Raw genomic sequence first — 21,553 nt, 5'->3', positions numbered from 1 at the left:
TCAGATGCTGGGAGATTGGGCTTCTTCCCGAGGATGTGAACGCTGTTGGGGACACAATGAAGTCAATTTCCATTTGAGTGCCTCCTGTCCCAGAAACTAGCCAGAGGTGTCCCAAATGATCTGACCTGCACCTCCCCTTCATTTGTCTACATTTACTTTGCATGTGTGGTCCGTCCAGCAATAAGTGGGGCAGATTTATATTTAGCTACGCTTGCAATGACTTTGAAAAACAGGGTGACTATTCAGACCTCTTTCAACCTCTCAGCTCCAGGGCCTTTTTCCTGTCGCTATAACATATAAACTTCATATATAAGTTTGATATTTAACCGTTTTATTATAAATTCTGCTTGGAATTAATTTGGGTTGCAATCAAGCTTTTTTTTCTGTCAAAGATCTTTGAAAGAGAGAAGATCATAGAAGATACTTTGTCCTGTTTTCATAATGCCTCTGGCAAAAGGCGCTAACTTCTATGGGTATGGGACAGTAATAGCGCTGTCAAAGAGTTTTATATGTAGCTGAACTCAAACTCTTGTTCTAATTATGTTGAGCATTAAAGCAACTAAGTGGTTGTCAAAACTGCACGGTAATAAGGTGGCCTAGATTAAACAATGCCTTTCCGTTTTAGTATGGACTTTGAAGCCGCTCGCAGCAATAAACAAAGGCCTTGATATTAATTGCACCTTTAGTTGTAAAATCAATGTCAATTCCACTGCGTGGTTTTGTGACCCAAAGTAGTTTCCTATAGCCTTCCCCTGTGGAGCCCATATACATCGAAGCATGGAGGTCTAACTCTCAGGTTGAGTCAATTGGTCAGCAGCAGGTTTGTGACCGTAAAATTAAGAGGTCCCCTTCAATGTGCCGCTAATGAAAATGAAGCCCTCCAGTCCCAAAGTGACCCAACACAAAGAATATGAACATAAAACTGGATGGAGAGGACTTGAGCTACGAGGTCATTACACTGAGCCCCTTAGTGCCGCTGCTTTACCGACAATCATCACATTATATTGATTCTGACATAAAATCTAATAGAATGAAATTTGAAAGACTTAAAAGTAAAAGTTATTCTTCACACATTTTATTTATGTATTCATTTTCAGTAAGAATGAGTGCTAACTTTTCACTGCAGCTAAACTTGTATCACCTGATTTAAATGACATACATAAAAAGAAGACATTACATTTGCTGAGGGCTGTTTGAGCAAAGCAAAAAATAAAACCCCGGCTTCATTAACACAGTGATCTCATTGAAACAAAGGAAGGGGCTGGTATTTCTTCTACACTGTGCTGTTGTGCAAAGGCTGCCTTACTCTGCAGCAGCAGCAGCAGCAGCAGCAAAGACAAAACCTCTCCTTTTGTTTTGGTCGCCTGGCAGATGAGGCCCACTAGCTTGCACACTTACGTACTGTAAATCCCTTCTTTCAAGCACTCGGACTGGGAGAAAAGGACATGCCCTGTCTCTTTTATTTCATGCTGTTATATTGTTTGCTCACAGTTGTACCGCATATGATTTTCATGCAGACATGATTGACATTTTTTTTTTCATAGCTGATGAAAAAACATCACTTCAGTAGTGCAGGGGACGTGAGAGTTTTGGTTTTAGCGTTACATTGCCATTAAAATTATAAGTAGTTGAAGTATTTTCCCATTTCCAACGCTCAATTATTATATTTGACATTTGTGGGGTTTGTTGTGACTGCAGGGGAGTGAATATGTGGCCGACGGTTATGATACATCAGATCTGGTGAATGTGAAACCGTAATCTGTACAAAATCATGTTGCAGTGGGATTAAAGACTTAAATTAGTATAGCCTGATGAGCAATGAGACTGGAAGGGGCGTTGCAAAGGAGGTTGTGACGTAAAGTCCTAAATTAGATCATTTCATTGGTGTTATTAGTGGGTTGGATATGTCTTTAAAAAACAAATCTGGGATTTCTTCAATGTCTGTTGTAATATCAATTGTTTTCAAACTGTTATATGATGCGGTCGGACATTCAAACAAAAACTAAAATCACAACACAGCTGCACTGCATTTAATATGATGTAATTATTGTATACAGATTTTCTCTAAGCACACCAAATACGGACTCACTTCCAGGGTCCCTGCTCATAAGATTTTAATTTAGAATATGTATTTGCATTGCGGCCTTGGTATTTCTCTCAAAATATATAACAGCAGAGTATCTGTACTCTAGTATTTAAAATACAGCCTTGGTTAGCTGGTAAGTATAAGCTTTACTTATGTTGTTGTGGTTATCTCTATATAGGTCCACTTCAAAAAGAGAACCACACTCAAACAGGGCTTGTTGAAGATGTACCTTCTAAAGCTGTTGTTTATGCACAGCGTGGAGCTTTCCCCTGCTTCTGGACACCTTTGTGTCCCACTGTGACAAAGTGCCAGGGCTGCAGGTCTGCATTTTCTACCACCATTTGTGGACAAAGAAAGGTGGCAGTGGGTGAGGATATAAAGGGGGTCGGGATGGTGATGGACACAGGTAGCCTGGCACATCCAGAGCCCCCATCCACCTGGCTTTAGTCGCCATTGTCTCGCTCCCCGTTTCCCTGGCACAATGTTTGATTGAACTGGCAGCGAGGTGAGGATTTGGCATGATGTGGGTTTTAAGTCCGCGATAACAATAGGCCACAGAGAGGAGAGAGGTGGCTGTTTGTATCGTGCATTGTGGAACGGGATTGTCTAATGCAGGTTCACTGTGCATTGTGCAGTGTTTCTGGAAAGGGATTTGTGGCTGAAAGGGCACCTGAATCCCACTGCTACGTTTGGCTAATCAATTCAGTGTCCTCACCAGGCTGGCCCCCAGCTGTTCTCATATAGTATGAGGCAGCTTCTCTTGACTAAAGCATCTCATTGACAGAGTAAATTTTTTGTAGCATAAGATAAGATACGAAAGATACAGCGATTACTTCTAATTTGAAGAAAAAGGTATTTTCATTGCAAGCACGCCCCGACACCCCTAATCATGACCAGGGTGCCCTGCACGGTGCACAGCACAGGCTCCCGCCCTGACAGATTATCCGGTGTGAATGTTTGGGAATGATAATGAGATCAAAACACCTCACTAAGCTGGGAAGAGAGGGTGGAGACTGGAGAGGGAGCGGGGCTGAGGGGAAGCGAGCAGGAGCGAGCAAGGGAGAGGGTGAGCGATAGCTGCGATAAATTGCAGAAGCAGAACCACTTGAGCATAAAATTAGATTTTACAAATGTGTTGTTACCTGACAGTCCACTGACAGAGGAGATATCACAACATTATAGGGCAGCAAGAGTGCTACTAATCGTATCAAATAAATAAGAATGCCTCTCAACTGTGATAGAGCTGGACGAAGCTCCAATGTGGACAGTGAGTTAGGGGCAGAAATAACATAATTAAAACATCCTTTCTCATTACAGGCCAAATTCAATTTATATGATAATCTATTATGCCCTTTGAAAGCTGTGCACATTACAAAACATCCGTCTAAATGCTGTGACACTTCAAACATTGTCATCGACTGTCGATGTCAAATTTGGAAGAAAAGCTGCTTCCAGTGATATTTGTCTCCTTTCTGTGCATTTCTGTCATTATTCTCCATCCAAGACCAGATTCTCCTGCTGCGATCAATTATCAATATTGATTGTTATAAGTTGCTATATATAAGTAATATATACAAGTATATACAATGTATATACAATTATGTTGACAGTCTGTCAAAAGTAAGAAATGTAAACAGTCACTCCTCCTAATGGATCGCTGTGAGACTGAGCGTTGGAGGAGACAATTATTAGCCATGTTATTGGTGGCTACAATATGAAGGAAAATAAATCATTAAGACATGAATGGAGACAGAATGAATCAGTCTGAATGATGAATGGACGTCAGCTTAGCAGACAGGCAGTGTGTGTGTGAGAGACAAGTCATGTTATCTATAGCACGCTACAAGAAACAATGTGTAGGTGTATGTGAACATGTTTAATATATATTTATTCTGAGGTGATATATTTATTGGGAAATGTTTTACTGGATTGTTTATTTGTTGATATTTCAAAAAGAAAATCATATTGCACTGGTCTAAATATTAATAAAAACAATAATATTCTGTTATTTCTCCAAATTGTTCACAGCTGGTTTCATTGCAGTGCATTTGGAAGTAATATTTTCCAATATTAGATATGCTAACATTGTCAAATATTTACCAGATGCCACTGACATAGATTAAGTTAAAGCAAACAGCTAAATACTTCATAATCTGAGGTTATAAATCAAAGTATCACATTGCTGTGATTTTCTACCAAGCAAAGATGAATTTCAACTGTTAAATGTGAACGAACTTAAATATTGTTGGAAAACAACAAAAGATCAGATGTACAATATATCACTCAGCTGTTGTAAATTTAAATGTCATTTTTATTGTTAATTTATAACAATTGTCCTGAGATTTAAGGCTTTATTCATCCTGTTAAATAAATTTACATGAATTACCAGTGTACACAGACGCTTACATAAGAGCGGATGACACCCATAAAGTAACATGGCCCATTTAATCCTTTAAGCTATACTGTGCTTTAGCTTTATTTTGTAATGTAATCGCCCACATTACCAAAACACAGTAAGAAGGCTCTGTGAGATAATCATGTCCTGCCTATTGATCTACAGAGGGAACAGGGAGCTTGTGGTCCCAACGTTGTTTTAATCTTAGGTCTGTAAACATATGTACAGTATGGGGAAGAAGGATTCTAAACACATCATGTTAGAGGACACAGTGATATCTTTTAGGAATTAACATTTTCAAAAGATCTCATTCTATATTAATAAGTTAATGTGATATCTTTTAGTTGTTTTATATGCAATGCAATTACAACGCAAGGCTGCGATCACTCTAACATGTTTTGAGATAGCACTACCACTAACATTTTTACTGCTCTACAATATACTAGATAGTGGCTCATATTTCAATGCACGCTTGCCCAGATTTTTCCTCCAAAATTGCATATGATTATAATTTTTTGAGATTCTAAGTCCTGGTTAAATTCACCAGAGTAATTACTCACCCACTCACCTATGATCCATTCTTCCTGATAAGGGTAACAGGCGGGCGGGAGCGTTACGACAAATACATAGGAACACATTGAACAGGTCACTGATCCACCACGGGGCTAACACACAGAGAAAAACATTCACGCTAACACCCACAGGCAATTTAGAGTCTTTGATTCACCTGAGCCGCATGTGTTCCAACTACAGGGAGGAAACCACACTGGTGGGGTGAAACCCAGGTGAACGTGTGTAGAAGAACCACAGCTAAGATCAAACCTGGAACCTTCTTGCTGTGAGGTGTCTATGCTAACTAATGAGCCGACACGCTGCCAGACACCATTAATTAACCAGCACCCTTAATTTCCTGCCATGATACTTATCATTGATTAAATGTAAAAGATTGCAGGCCTGTGTTTTCTCTGATAGCAAGCACAGCATTGGCTAACTCAGCTACTGGGCCCAGCAGAACGCAACTGATGGTCCCGAGTGCTCTGTTGTTATCCGTAATTATGAAGAAACATATTCTTCCCAAAATTGGCTGCGTTTCCGAGTCTTCATGGCAGTTTGCATGTGTGCTTCGCGCCGGTCATTGTTTGCTGCCATCATTGTGAAACTGAGTGCTGTTGTATGTCCAGTGAGACAGGGAGCTATTCACAGGGAGATTGGGAATCCCACCAGTGAAAATAAAGTATAAAAGAGCAACACTCAGAAATGCAGTGGGCGAGTGCACATGTATCCAAGAGCATAATGAGCTAGTTTCATTGTTTAGGCTGGAGCGCTGGCAGCAAAGAGTTGATTTTTACAAGCCTAAGGTATAATGCAATGGAGGGCGATAGAAATAATATTTACTCCATGTTCCTACATCTCTACACATATGTATTATTCATTGTATTTATATGCTAAATGTTTTTAATTATTTATCTATTTAAACTTTTCTTTTTCTCCAAGGTAGTCTTGTTTAAAAAGTGGTTTAGCAAAGTTTAGAAGGACGAATGGGGTGAGGTCATCAGAGTTTGTAACCACATGTAAGGTCGGATTCTTGCTTAGCAGAAAATAACAAAATTGCCCATTATCCTGTTGTGGTAATGGTATCCAGTGGTTTTAACCCAGTAGTAAAACAGTGCAGAAGTCAAATGTGACCTCGCTTTGCTTTTAAGAGCTGTTGACACTGTTTTATTCTGTAAAAAAAGGTTATGATTCTTTTAAAAAATTAATGCTAAAAACAATCTTTGAGTTGTGTGTTTGTGTGATTGCTGTTAGAATCGGGACAAACACATTCCAACACTGGTGTTTACATTGCATTACAACTACAAACTATTGGATGACGATCATAGATGAAGACGATTGTTCTGTGAACGGCTCCACAATAATACGACAGCTGTTGGATGAGATTGCATTTAGTTTTCCATGATGAATTAATTCAGATAAATTCACAAAGATAAATGCAGCGTGTTTCTCCAACAAATGAATCAACTCGGATAAAAGGGAAAACAAAACATGCAATAGAACATTTCTTCAGAGTAATCCTGCCTCACCAGCAATCAGGAAATCCGACACGTGGTAACCCTAAATTTATCTAAAGTATATTTCGTCCAAACCTGACAGCTTTAATGTTAAGGTGCGAAATATGACAAACAAATAGCAAAAACAACCCTTGATATAATTCTATTTCAACGTTGCAGCTGGATTTGGCAGATTGTCACCCTGTCACTCAGATCCCAGTCTTTGAAGTCTTTTATCAGTAAATGCAGCACATGTTTAAAATCAGTATTTTTCGCACAACAGCAGAGAGAGTGGGCTTATGCTTGCGCGTTTGCCCACTTTGTTTGCAGGTTCATGACGTGTAGGGCTATAAGCTATATAGCGTGGATTTTTACGGCTGAATCTTGAAACTCGAGCCTGCATCCTTTAGGCCCTGCAGACCCGTCAGCACTCACAGCTACTGTTTTAGAATTAAATTCAGCTCGATTGTCATTCACTACAGATCACCTAAGGCTTTCATTTGCATGCAGGCCAAATGTTTTGTTAATGTATAATTTATTAGCTTGAAAAATTATATTCCATGCACTTGTACTCATCGCTATGATCAGGTGAACAGGTTTATGTATCGATGAACATGTGTTTTGGTTCCAATATCCATACTTAACTCTGTGAGGTACTTTACGATGTACATTGTACATTTTATACACGATTCATTAGTAACCCCGTCAACATACCCTGGCTTTCTACTTTCCTGATGCCTTTGTTTTGTATAATTACATCTGCAAATCTTGTAAGCTAAACACATTTAATGAGTGGTAATGGATTTTGGCACCAGCAACACTGAGGATAAGCGGAATGCAATACAATGGCATTAAATACAGCTAATACCTGCACCACAGCACAACAGTCTTTAAATTCAATCGTAAAATAATTTAAACTGCACCAAATTTAGCATTCTCATTGATATCAGTCCCCTAAATATGTCAGATTAGGAATTACGAAATTAGGAGATTACTTGAATACATTAAAACTGAATTTACTGAGTAATTACTTGTGTTGTATTGTGAATAATTTTGCACAATATAAGAGTCAGAATCAGATTGTGATTATATCATACAGCACAGGTACTAGAAGCCCCTCCTCATGTCTCAAAGTTTGGGTGGTCGAGTTTAATGTACTTTTAGCCAGTGTAGCAAATTCCTCTCTCCACATGCATCAGTCTGTGGTTTATGAATGCAGCCAATCCACAAATTATGGAAACAGCTGCAATTAGTGGCGGATTTATATATTGTGGGGGGACCTTAGAGACTAATTAAGGGCCTTTGTGTGTGTGTCTATAGACATGCTAATTTCAGGCCTTTTGACGATGATTCACAAAATCAAGTCTCATATTTATGCATCTCAATTTGTGGGCGCATTCAGCGTAGTTGTTTAAATGGGAGCTGGTAAAAATCGCTCCATCCATAATATTCCAATCTCTACATCATTAGAGTTGAGTTGGCGTGATGCCCTCATCTGATGGAGTTGCAGCAGCTCTTGCTATTGTATTTATGGCAGAATTCTAAAAGTGGGAAACCATATTATACGCAGGACTTTCTTCCCAAGGAGCAGTTTTCTTCTTGTTTATTAAATTTGTTAGAGTGTTTCTGAGCAATGCACATTTTATCCTCTTAACAGTCAAATTACTATATACTCCAGTGATTACTTAATGTACTCTAATGAGATTTCCCTACGAAATGGAAGGATTCATTTATTTTAATGTGACGCATTCCACCGGGCTGTTTATGCATCATGCCCCCCCCCCCCCCCGCAATCCGGGAAGGCTTTGAGTCATAAATAGTGAGATGATCTTGGCTCCCAGACTTGCCACTGTGCCCATAGCAGCAGCAGATATATGGTTCTGTGATCTGGGCACTGGGGGTCTGTTAAGGGGCATCAGTGGGTCACAGATGCTATTTACAAGCTCAGCTCTCTGCAACCAGGTATTCTCTAGGATTAGTGAAATTATACCAGGCTGCCAGACAGTCTGTGCACTAGGCCATGGAAGTGCATAATCCCACAGAACAAATAATACAGCAAAACAGGAATATTGAACAATACAAATACATTGCCTTTTGGGCCATATTATAATAGAGTATATTTTAATTGATTATTTTGTCATGTTTCAATATTGGTTACGGTTTTCAATAAGCCAATAACAGTAGAACATATTTAGTTGTACTATAGTTCACATCCCATAAAGCCAACACAAAATGAACTACTAACAATTTAAATCAGCAATAAATTGTCTTCGTTCTGGGAATAGATGCCAACTATTTTCCTGGTTCCAGCTTTTTGACAGCTTTTTTCTCTGATGTGTTATAACTGGATATCTTTAAGTGTTATACTCTTTTTGGGGGGGGAAAACTGCCAGATGTTGGGGCCTTGGACATCATCAATTGATTAATGGATCATTAAAAATAATGGTTAGCTGCCACACCGATAGCATGTGATTTATGAAAATAGGCCTATTGTCAAGACAGGATTAAAATTGTATTGAACCAAGAAAGCAGTTTTAAATAAGGGAGTATTTGAAAAGTAACTGTGGAATAGTATGCAACGCAAAACAAACTAGTAACTACCTTAATGTAGAGTCTTGAGAGAGTGGAAAGAGATTTCAAATGAGCATCAACATTTTGAGAGAAATCATATAAAATCAGTTCAATATGTCTAAATAATTTATAACATTACTTCCACTGTGATGATTCGGTGTTAACAAATATGTGATCTGAATGCAGAATAAGCTAGTTTTAAAAGCTTGCCTCAATTAAAGCCGTTAAAGTTCAGCTTAACTACAGATACAGACTTTTGAAGGCAGTGAACATTCTTTTTAGATTTGATAGAAGAAGGCAGGCACATTCTTCCTTGTTATTGAAAGGGATAATATGATAAGAGTGGAGGTGGAGGAGCTGGTCTCTCCATAAGCTGATGTTCCTACAGGCGTTTTTCCAGGAAGCTGTCGAAGCTGTCGTCTTCAAGGCTGCAGCTGAGCCACAGACGAACTTTGTTGTCTCAAATTTGACAGTACTTGCGTTTCTTACTTCACCGATTACACACAATTTGTTGAACTTAGACGATTGTCAGATGTGGTAGATGAGGACACAACAGTGGAGTATTTCCAAAGTAAACACTCTGAATATAACTAAAATAACTGGATTTTTTTGTAAATTGTTTAACCGATTGAATAAGTTTTAATCTAAACAGTTAACATTGGTCACATTTTAAATCAATACTACACTCTATCAGAATGACATCATCAGGGTTACTAAATTTAAGATACCGAAATTTTATTTAAGTGATTACATTTATATAAACGTTAGATATATTTTGCAGATTAGGTTCTTTTAAAAATGTACTTGAATTAATGTATAAAACCTGGGCTAAGGACATAATGTAAACATAAAATCAGTCTTTTTTATCTTTTTTGATTTAAGTCTAGCATATGATGTAAAGTAACGTTCATCTCGTAAACTACAGAAAAATAAGCTTTTTCTTCTTTCCGTTATCTGAGGGATGTAGTGCAGCCGTGATGTCTAATGTCTACTTTGATGTGAGCCCCCTTTGTGAGTTTTGAGCAGCAGTCCATTCCATCTAAAAAATACTTTACTTTGAATTTTATGTAAAAGAAGAGTACAGAGCCCAGATATGTGCTCCACCAATGTGGTTGTATGTTGAAATAAAAGGACATCTTAATGGAGAGACAGCAGCCTAAACTACTCTGCTGGACTGATGGAACACACACACACATACACATACACATTATTAAATCCATTATGGCTTTGGACTTCAAAGCTGATGGTTTTTACCACATTCCCTGAAAATAGAGAGGGTTGCTCCATGTTTGCTGAGCAAATTCAATACCTTGTATAATGTGTACTGCTCCCCTCTCTGCCAATCCTAAGTGCAAATGCCTCTCGATATCATTTAGTCCTATATCTGGAATCCTGCGTTTTCTACCTCTGCTTGTGCTAATGTTTGAGACCAACTGTCATGGGCTTTACATATCCTTCTGTTTTTTATCTCAGGTGGGATTTTCGAGCAAACCGAAGGACCTGTTTCACTTGTCAGCGCGGAGGAGCTTGCATTTAAATTTGCTGTCAATAACATCAACAGAAACAGGACTTTGCTGCCAAACACAACATTAACATATGACATACAGAGGATTAATATCTACGACAGCTTTGAGGCATCGAGGAAAGGTGAGTGACTTTTATGGTGTTTGTTCAAGGACTGTGATCACACTGTGGAAGGACAACAAGAAGCTGGTTGGTCAAATAAGCTTCTGAGGAGCTTCTGAGGAGCTATTGGGAGTTGCTTTCTCCTCAAGCATTTCTTCTGTCTTTTTCTTCTCTAGCTTGCGACCAACTGTCTTTAGGAGTGGTTGCAATATTTGGGCCCTCCCACAGCTCATCGTCAAATGCTGTGCAGTCCATCTGCAATGCGTTGGAAGTGCCGCACATCCAGGTGCGATGGAAACACCACCCGATGGACAACAGGGACGCCTTCTACGCAAACCTATACCCGGATTACTCATCACTCAGCTATGCCATCCTGGACTTAGTGCAGTTCCTCAAATGGAAAACAGCCACCGTGGTGTATGATGACAGCACAGGTGAAGAGATTGACTGTGTTTACATGGACGGCAATATTCTGACTATTGACCTGATTTGGATTATGATGTTTATGTAAGCTGCTAATAGAATATCAAACATCCCCTACAGAGTGATTGGGTGTTTTCTCTCTAATTTTGCAAAGGTTACATTTAAAATCAGGGGAGGAGTCAAGCAGTTGGTCACTTCCCAATGTTGATATTGCAAAATATTGTGCCAACTCCAATAAGACGTAATGTGATTAAGATGTATACATGTCTAAATAATGAGAATAAGATCAGAATACTCCACATCTCTTAATCTGATCATTGCTTATTTTGAGTATAATATTACTCAGGTTAAAGTAATCTGACTATGCTGTTTACATGGCAGTGTCTTATTCAGTCTAATGTCTTAATCAGGTTAATATTGGTGTCCATTTAACTGTTATACTTCTATATAATGTTACTGTAATGTTACAGAATCTACGTTATGTACCTGATTTTCAGAGCATTTTCTGTGTGGCCATGCCGTCAATCGTGCTGTTTCTCTGCTTCAGGCCTTATAAGGCTACAGGAGCTGATAATGGCCCCGTCCAGGTACAACATCAGGCTAAAGATACGTCAGCTTCCTCTTGACACGCAGGACACGAGGCCCCTTCTCAAAGAAATGAAGAGAAATCGCGAGTTCCGCATTATCTTCGACTGCAGTCACCAAATGGCGGCACAGATTCTCAAACAGGTTAGTGTGAGCATTTCATAAAATGGCATTCAGCCCTTTATTGATAGAACCGGACAAAATTAAATCTCCTGGTCCTCTGCTACAAAGCTTTGTTTGACACTAGTTAATTATTATTATATTTGTGGTGGACGAACATATGGAGGGTTTGACTTAGCAAGACCTTAAATGCGCGGATGGGCAGTTGTTATGGACGAATTGCCGCCCAATTTGACTTTAATATACATCCTGTCTATACATGTGTTGGGATATAAACAACCTTCAGTCAACAAAGAGCTGTCAACAAGAAATGAATGGAGATTGTGTAGGTGGTCTGATGCTCTATAGATGTCAGTGGCAGGCTGCTGCTGCTGGATCCTCCCCCTCCCCCCTCCTCCATTCATTCGCTGTCATCCTCTATTAACATGTTTACCAAATGCTTCATCTACTTCCAAGTTATTTAAATAACTCAGTCCTCCCAAGTTACTGAGATCTAAGTTGACACATGTGTGCTCGTGGCCAGTTGACACATCTCGCACCATGAACTCAGTGTCCACTTGACAGAAGAAGTGAGAGAAGGTTTAGAGGCAAAACTGCTCCAGACAGTTCTACTCCATAAGCAAATTATCAGGACGTCGGTGTACAGAAGTATATAAAGTGTGATCATGAGAAATCGAATTAAATTCAATACCATACAGTACTAACATGTAGTAAATTAAAATGTGTGTTGTTCTGACACTTTGCTGTGATGCCTTCTAGAGAAGCTTTGTGCATATTTAATTTACAAAATATAGCGTTAGATAAAACACAGCAATAATTTCTGTCAATCAAAATTATTAGATAACGATTGGGGCAACCACCAAGAGTAACCGTTTTTGTCTTTATTTATTTTAAGTGGTGTAAAAGTTTAATTATGTTATAACTTTAATATCTTTGGTGTTCAAGCTGCATCAAATGTGCTGCAAAAATAATTCCCTGTTGTAGGACAATTGAGATCAGAATTAAAAAAAAATTATGATAAATAACCACCAAACGTAAAGAATAAATTCAGTTCCACATATTTAATAATAATTTATTGAATAATATATTTCTATAAAAAAGAAATACTGACATTTGACAAGCTGGAAGCAGAAATAAAAGAAACTTTCTTTCTAAGGGCAAAAACTTGAATTCACATCACAAGAGTTTTGATTTGTAGTTTGACAAGATCACCTCATGAACAACAGTATGTCAAGATTCTCAACTCCAGCTTTACTGAAAAGCAGTTCATCTCTAAGACAATAAGTGAAAATCTGATGCGCTGAATATAAACTGACCTGAGTGCTGCTGGGCTCGTACGTCTAAAGGAGAATCTGATGCGACTGTATTTTTAAAGGTTTGAAACATCACGTCTGAAACTACTGTATTGTGCCCTTGGGATGTTTCTTTTGTCACGCTGTGATTGTCAACAGTATGTTGGGTCCCGTCTTTGTTTTGACAAGCTCACCTGCACTCAACGCTCCTCTGTCACGTTGCACTCGCTCTCTGACAGGATGCAAGAAAATAAGAAGTCTGTCCCTGCTCTCTTTGAAGATCAAACCTCTCCTTTGCCCTTCATTGTGTCATTTCTTTAGTATTAATCTTAAAACATGATTGTTCCACTGGCGAGAACAGGGACATATGGAGATAAGCTAGAATAAGAGCCTGATGAAAAAAATTAATGTTGACAGAATCACATTGGATCACACTCTAAATTCATCCTGCAGTTGGTAAATACATTACTGTAATGAATTAAATCTCCTGCTCACAATACAAAACATCACTCATGTTTTCAATGTCACGCATTTGGCTTGATCTCTATAGATGGAGAAGTGAAATTTGCCTCCACATAAGCACAGCATCTTATTTACATAACCTTGGCTTTTTTTTTTTCTCCACGGCAGATGGTACAATTAAGAGGGAAGCACAGCCGCCATGGGAATGTGGTGCCTTTGAATGTAGATTGAGTGAAACAAGTGGAAGTGATGGAGTGTTGGGCTATGAGACAAAGATTACAGAGCTCTTCTGATTGAAGGCTCGCCTCTGCTGGGATAACGTCACTTGTCCTGAGCCATTGCGAACCGTTTAAATGCATAGAAAAGCATCGAGTACAGTTGCTATTCGGTAATTCTCCGGAACACATATGGCGCAGGAATCTCAGCAAATGATGGCAGACACTTGCCCACAAAATAAACAGCATGTTTGTCAATATGTTCATTAAAATCTGGATATGTTTTTCCTTTGCAGATGAAAGCCCATTCCGTGTGGCTCTTTGGTTTTATTTGTTCTCACTGTGCTGTTGATTCTAAAATACCCTGACGTGACGAAATGACCATTTTCTCTCCCCTGTCTCCATTCGTTCACACCTTCCTCTCCCATCCTCTGTCTCCATCTCCTTCCAGGCACAGACCATGGGGATGATGACAGAGTATTACCACTATATCTTCACCACTCTGGTAATGTATCATGCTTGTTAATGCAAATAGAGTCTTGTTTGTTCTCATCTCCCCACCGCTTGAGGTTCGTGATGAATAGTGGCTAATTGCCAATGGGCTTTGGATCCAGTCCATTATATCAATTTTGTTTGACAAACTGCAGGCTTAATGGAGTCTTCAGTGTGCTGTAGAAAAAACTCTGCTTTATGTAAAGTCAACAAAAGTATTTGAGGGTGGCAGAAGGGAAAACAACAACAGCCTGAGATTCAAAACTGAACAAGATTTCCAATTTTACAAAAAGTGGTTCATCGTGAGCTTTTACAGAATGATGCCATATGTAGTAATTTAATGAACTTGCTTGCAATACAGCACCAATATAAACCAGATTTTTAACTGAATATAATTCCACAGTTTATTAGCTTTTAAATCAATAAACTATATCAAAAGAAGTTATTGATTTCAGACTCTATGAAAGGTTTGTTTACATCAATAAAATCATTATTAGAACTAAAATAGACTTATCCTCAGTTAGAACTCGCCTCCATCCTTAAAAGGTATTAAAGTAGAATCACAGAAAACTGAAAATCGTAACCTCTATGAAGATATGGCAGCTGTATCAGAGCAGTAGTTTGAGCTATGTGTACCCTATAAACTGGCACCTGTATGTATATGTATTATATATATCTGATATAAACCCTAACGTTATATCTCAGCTAAAATTATCTTGTTGGGCTAAAATAAGCTGTCCCACTGGGGAGCCATGGCTGCTCTTCACTGTGACACTGGCTATCTGGTGACAACAGACTGAGCGGGAATGAATAGCAGCATGTTCGATGCTGCTCCTTTCACTCTCTGTTATTGTCTGTGCCTGCCTCCCTTGCGTTCACAAACACACACAGTGGCTGTCTCTCTGGACTCGGCCCGACTGTTGTGATAATGCGATATGACATAGAGGTCCAGGCATGATGGGTGTCATCTTTCACGCTCAACGGCGTGGCAATGATATTGTTCTGCCATGCGTCATGTTGGTGTAGCATGTGTATTGCTTTAATAGGGAAATACCCTTGTATTGTCAGTGCACTGGTTGATGTGTCAAGTGTATCAGTTTCAAAATAAATGGAAGAAAAAAATATATTTACCTGCAGTTTGACTTAAAAACTCGTATTTGATATGACTTTCTGGAACAAGATATGTTTTCATTCAGGGTGTCTTTATACAATCTCATTGTGGGATCTATCTAAATATGTTGTCATACTGATTGCCACACCCTTAATACGATATACCTAGTGGCTTGATTTGATTGAGAATGATGAATACATGGTTTTATATTGCAATACAATTTCCCCTCGAAGGAACCTCCTGATGTCTGTGTTTTATCCTCTCAGCTGAGGGAAATGGCGACTTATTAGAGCATGAAAAAAGGCAACAGCAGAGTAGTACGGGGTAATAACTTCCTTGTCCTTGTGAAATGAGTCTGTCATAGCTCTCGTCTCACAGCAGCTATCTCTGAGAACCTAAAGCTGAGCACATACAGAGCACTTCTACTTGTACTCAGAGATATGGGGCGTGTTCCTCAGGTAAAGAACACTGCTGTGTAATGTTGTTGTTGTTGGATAATGTTGTTTCTGTCTCATCGACGTGTGTAAAAAGGCAGTGCAGCATAAAGTCAACTTATAATTGGAACAACTTACTTCTCCGACTTTCGAAAATGCCCTGAGACAAAATGAGGATGTCGCAAAAGATGAATTATATTTTACAAACAATTCTGTCCCAGTTAGTTTGTATTCTTAGCTTCAAAGATACAAAAACTCGTAACCTGATCTACTTTGCTGAGTGCTTCTGAATGTCATATAGAACAATAGTGATTTACTTTGATCTCTGTTCATAAAAGATAGTACAGTACTAGATTCTATTGGGAGGGAAAAAAGAAATGAGGAGAAATATTTCAGTGACTGGCGGCGACCGTTCTTTAGTAAGTGTCTTACACGCTCTTGTTCCCTCAGCACTAACCCCACAGGGTGCTAATGAAATATCTATGTTCATCCAAATGTCTTTTCCAAGCCCCCTGGCCCATTCCGACACGACGTGCGTCAACATGTGACTTCACACTTCAGCTACAACGGCTGCCCCAGAAATTACAGAGACTCAAATTGAATTGCTTTTTGCTCAGAAGTTGCTGGGGGAATGCAAGTGTTGAATTATTAACATGATCCAACAGAACTGGAGATTTTTTTTTTTTTTTTCTTGTTTACAATATTTCCTTAGCCACAAATATGAATCTATACATTTTTCATGATTGATCATAATAATGAAAAACATGTTATATAAAACAAGCATGTAGTTTGTGCAGAGTCATTCCATGCTATGTAGGTACAAAGCAAATAACAATTTGTCAATTCTAAAAGGATTTGCCTGCAGAAAATGATTCCGCCACAAGAGTCTTTTAAGATTTAATTTATTATACAGACACCGCTTTAGACACCGTACTTACTTTTCCTGATGTGACATTGAAAACTGTATTTTTCGTTTCTTTCCCTCGATTTGATCTTAATATAGTATCTCTTTAATCAGCTGTTGCGTCACTCCTTTTATATGTGAGGAGGATGCATCCAGGAGAAATACTTCAAATAAAGATGCTCATCACTGGTACACTCAATGAAAATCCATATACTGCTGTCTCTCAAAAAAAGGACCTGATGGCCATTGACCTGGAGCCATATCGCTTCTGTGGTGTCAACATGACCGGCTTCCGCATCCTCAACGTGGATAATCCCCAGGTTGCATCCATTGTGGAGAAATGGTCGATGGAGAGGCAGCTACCACACAAACCTGACTCCGGCCTGCTGGAGGGCATCATGACGGTATGTTTTATTACTTCTGTGTTGTTCCATTTAAAGTCAGTCAGTCAATCTAAATGTCAACATAGGGATCAGTGGCTTCTTTCCATGGTTAGAATTATATTTTGCTGTGTTTTACTTTTAGAATCAAAGTTTTTACCTCAGCAATTCACACAATGCACACAATACATGAATTTAATTTACACAGCCTGAGGCTTTGCTCATGAATGAATAAAACTAATTATTTATTTAGTATGTGGACAGACTTGTGTAGTTTGGGTTGCTTCACTAAATATTGAATGGGAAAGATAGAGATATATGAATTTATTATTAATATATTTTTTAAAGGCAAAATCATTTGTAGTGATTCCAGCATCTTCTAAACAATTTTTCATGGGTTCAGTTACAGTGGGCAATTTAGTTTTTGGATTAAAGCTTTGATTAAACTTATTGACTAACCTCACCTAGTAGACAAAGCAAGTGAAGCTTACACAAAGGTTTGTATTTGACAGGCCCAAAATCTCTGAAGCCGGATTACTCCTAAAACTGACTGATAGGTTTAATTAATAAACAGTTTACAGCAACTAAATTTGCAACTCTGTGTTAAGTAAATACGACACAGGTAGGACTATACTTTCAATTACCTGTTGAGAAATAAAGGATGGTAATTTACAAGTACATTTATCTCAATTTAATTTGCGGAAAATTTGTATGATGGGTGTTTAAAGAGAGTGAAACATTCATGTACTTGAAGGAAGGACTAATCGTCACAGTATATAATGTATAAATAAATAATCTCAAAAATACATTGGCTGCACCGAAAATGTCAAAGAATTTCTTTTTACAGGCATCAGCTGAAGTAATGTTCACCCCTTATTCCAGACAGATGCAGCTCTGACCTATGATGCGGTCCACATTGTATCCGTGTCATACCAGCACGCTCCGCAGATGACAGTCAACTCGCTGCAGTGCCACCGCCACAAACCCTGGAGATTCGGAGGTCGCTTCATGAGTTTCATCAAAGAGGTGATGTAACACCTTATGCATGTTGCTATATTTTGAATTGAGTGTAATTCATTTGAAAGCTTACTGATTGAGTGGTGAACATGACAAAAGGAGTGGAGTGAGGACCGTGTAGTCATTTGAGGCTTAGCTATTTACCCAGTAAATCAATAATATCCACATATAAAGAAAACCAAGCCTTGATAGACACATCAAAGCACCGTTGTTGTCAGCTTTATAAATTCCCTGTATTCATAACCTATTTTCCGGAAAGCACGTACTGTCACCTTTTGAGAGTGCAACTTGTGTAATCAGCTCTTATTTCATCTAACATGAGAGTCTGACAGTGCCTCCGAGTACACAAACAAGTCTTTGCAAAATGGCAGATGAAGGGTGTGCAGCGATGCTACTATTTGTATCTTGATCTGTTCAAACAACAAAATAATTAGGATTTTTTTTGTCTTGGGTGTGGTCTAGAAAAGGCAGGAATTCCATTTGTTTCTCTTTCCATCTTATAATCACTCACATTACTGCAGAAATAAAGCATTTACCTCGAGCTACAGTATTTCATTAAAGCTCCGGCTTGTAACCAGGATTCATCATCTGTGGGAACTGCCCGATTAATTTGCATATGCCCACAGAGCAATAAGAGTGATAGCAGCAGGGGGCTGTCAATATAAAAGGGTAAAGCTAAACCCTATTCCTCATCCACTTTTCTGTAACACAACTCAACTGACTCATACTTCATTCCCTGGGGTCGAAGTCGCCATGCAGATTGCCACTGTACCTAGGCTGGCCGCATTTGAATGTCTGAAACAGTTGTCTGTCTGAAATGCATCCGCCCTGTGCTTGGCTGGTGACCTGTCCAGGGTGTATCCCACCTCTCACCCAGTGTCAGTTGGCTCTTTTTTGGCTACCATGATATGGAAAGCCACGTAAGTGCACTAAGACCAGTAAGGTGTTGAGATTTCCAGTGAGGCACAGTTATCTGACCAGTCAGCATTGTGGGGTACAGTTTTTGTGCATTTCCTCTTAGCTTAGAGTGGCTGGTTGTAATAAAAGGTTTCTGTGAATGGTTATTATTGCCACGATGATTATTGTCACCTTGTTGATATGAACTGAGGTATATCACTCTAACAAAGTAAGTAAAGGTACAGGCAGTGTCTTTCAGGAGGATTTAAAAGCACACAAAATCCAATTTTCTGTTTTTTGTTTGGCAAAAGGGTATATAGCATCCCACGTTAAGAGTAGTTTCCCTGAGTAAATAGAATTAGAGCAACAATATGTAACCATCCATTTATAATGACATATCCATGATGAACACCCTGGGAGAAAATGTAATCTTTGTACTTGCGCTCACAATGCAACTGTTTCCAACCATCCCCACAACACCCAGAATTAATTGTGTAACGTGTGCTCTGAAAACTGATGCCCCATATTATCATGTGTCTCAGCTACACATCCCCATCTGGCACAAGATCCACAAATACTATTGTTTGTGTCTGAGTTGCAGGAACAATATCTGCTTGTCTGCCAAATGCGCAAACACAATATCACATAGGCTTACACCATTACAATGCAAAACAAACAATGTTGTGTGTGTGTGTGTGAGGTCAGTTGAAACAATGAGCATTGTGAGGCTGAGATGTACCATTAGCACTCGTGTTAGCAATTTGGTGTGATAATGACTGAAGTCAATAAGATATCATTACAGTGTTGTTCCTATGCAAACAGACTGTTGTGTGAGGTTACAGAAACCCTTACTCAGACCTGATTTACAATTGCTCCAAGATAAGTGTCTGACATGTTCTGAAGGTCGAATAGGTCCTTCAGATGTGATGTGGCTGAGGCATTTATGTCACTCTTTGAATTAGAGCAGTTTGAACATGACACCCACCTCTGCGATAGGCAAGATGAAATGAGGTACGAGGCTTGGAAAAAGGAGACCGCAACAAACTTCTCCTTGAAGCTTGAATCTCCTCACAACAAGCTCTGACAAGCGACAGGAGGGAACAATGGAGTTATAGCCTGAGCCGTTGTTAGAATTTGGATTTGAAATATCAGCAAACTACAAGATCTATTACAGATATGGTCTTGTGCTATACCAATGGATACAAATATGACAATAATTCAAGGAGATCAAATTAATAAGATATTCAATTAAAAATAAATTGTATAGCATGGCATGCGATACAAATGCCAAGACTAAACCCAAGCTGACAAGACCAATGACAAAAGAAGAGGTAGTTCCATTACTGCTGATAGATGGCTACCTCTATTAGCCTAAGTGTGAGAAAACCAGGTACTTAGCAGGGACTGTCGTGTTTGCATACGCGCACATCCATGGAGGTGGCGGGTATCAGGGAATCGTAATGGGGGCGGTTATGTGTTTTTCCCCCTCATGGGAAATCAAGCAAAAGGAGATGGTTGTTAATTAACTCTGTGGTCTGGAGGGAAAATGCTTTGGAGGCGTTGAGATGTAAAATGCAATTTAAAAAAAGGAAATGCAGCCTGTACAATTCGTGCTCGTACTCTTGGTCTATGGGTGTTCATGCATGTGTGAGTGTGAATTTTCTCTCAGTTGAAGTTGTTAGAGGATGTTGTAGCGTGTTTTGTTGATAGCACTTGCATTTTTCTATGCACTAGTTCTTCATTATGTTTTGCCAAATTGCAATATGCACCATATACTTGGTTCCCAACATAAGTTAGTGAGTGCACCTAGTGGTGACAAAATGCACTGCAACAGCACCATTACTATTAACACAATTAAATCTGAATCAATCTGACTGGGCGACAGTGAATAATGATGTTAGATTCCTGTAGTAGTTGCATTTGGTTGTGCCGTAGTTTAGAATGCTGTGTGCATCATTGTACAAGGACAATGTGGAATTTAATCAATGAATATGGTTTTATCTTTCAGTCCCACTGGGATGGTCTGACTGGGAGACTCTCATTCAACAAGACAACTGGTCTACGTACAGACTTCGACCTGGATGTCGTCAGTCTAAAGGAGGACGGACTTGAAAAGGTAACTTATTGAAATGCAAGCTTCCCTTACAATGCGTTCTTTGCTGAGATGGAATAAAACTTATATCAATGTATGGAACCCCACACAGCGTATAAATGTGTAAAACTTCTGTGACGATTACACCATAAAAAGAAGTAATGGAATATTGATTTCAGAAATACATCTCATATTTGCTGCCTGAGGTGGAACGGATAATGCAAATTTGACAGTATCATTTACCTCCTAACAAGGAAGCAAATTGGCTGCTTCAACATAAGCATAAGTTAGTGGATCATAAAGCAAATTGGATTAGGGTACACATTAGGGTGTTAATTGCAGCCTCTCTTAATGATAATTCGAGGTGATGCCCAAAATGCTGTTTGGCGGTAATGAGCTGTAT

General features: G+C 39.0%; 1 protein-coding gene across 1 annotated transcript in view; it reads left to right on the top strand.

Moving 5' to 3' along the window:
* Window positions 1-21,553, top strand: part of grik3 (glutamate ionotropic receptor kainate type subunit 3) — an 80,095-nt gene that overhangs the window by 33,004 nt on the left and 25,538 nt on the right. The window contains exons 2-8 of the mRNA XM_053432556.1: window positions 10,574-10,747; window positions 10,903-11,160; window positions 11,697-11,878; window positions 14,275-14,328; window positions 16,998-17,168; window positions 18,027-18,170; window positions 21,067-21,174. Coding sequence (XP_053288531.1) covers window positions 10,574-10,747; window positions 10,903-11,160; window positions 11,697-11,878; window positions 14,275-14,328; window positions 16,998-17,168; window positions 18,027-18,170; window positions 21,067-21,174 — 1,091 coding nt within the window. The remainder of the gene's footprint in view (window positions 1-10,573; window positions 10,748-10,902; window positions 11,161-11,696; window positions 11,879-14,274; window positions 14,329-16,997; window positions 17,169-18,026; window positions 18,171-21,066; window positions 21,175-21,553) is intronic.

The sequence above is a fragment of the Pleuronectes platessa genome, chromosome 10 (genome assembly GCF_947347685.1).
Source record: "Pleuronectes platessa chromosome 10, fPlePla1.1, whole genome shotgun sequence".
NCBI classification, from domain to species: domain Eukaryota; kingdom Metazoa; phylum Chordata; class Actinopteri; order Pleuronectiformes; family Pleuronectidae; genus Pleuronectes; species Pleuronectes platessa.
The sequence above is the reverse complement of the archived record's forward strand: the minus strand, read 5'-3'. Positions and strand labels throughout refer to the sequence as shown.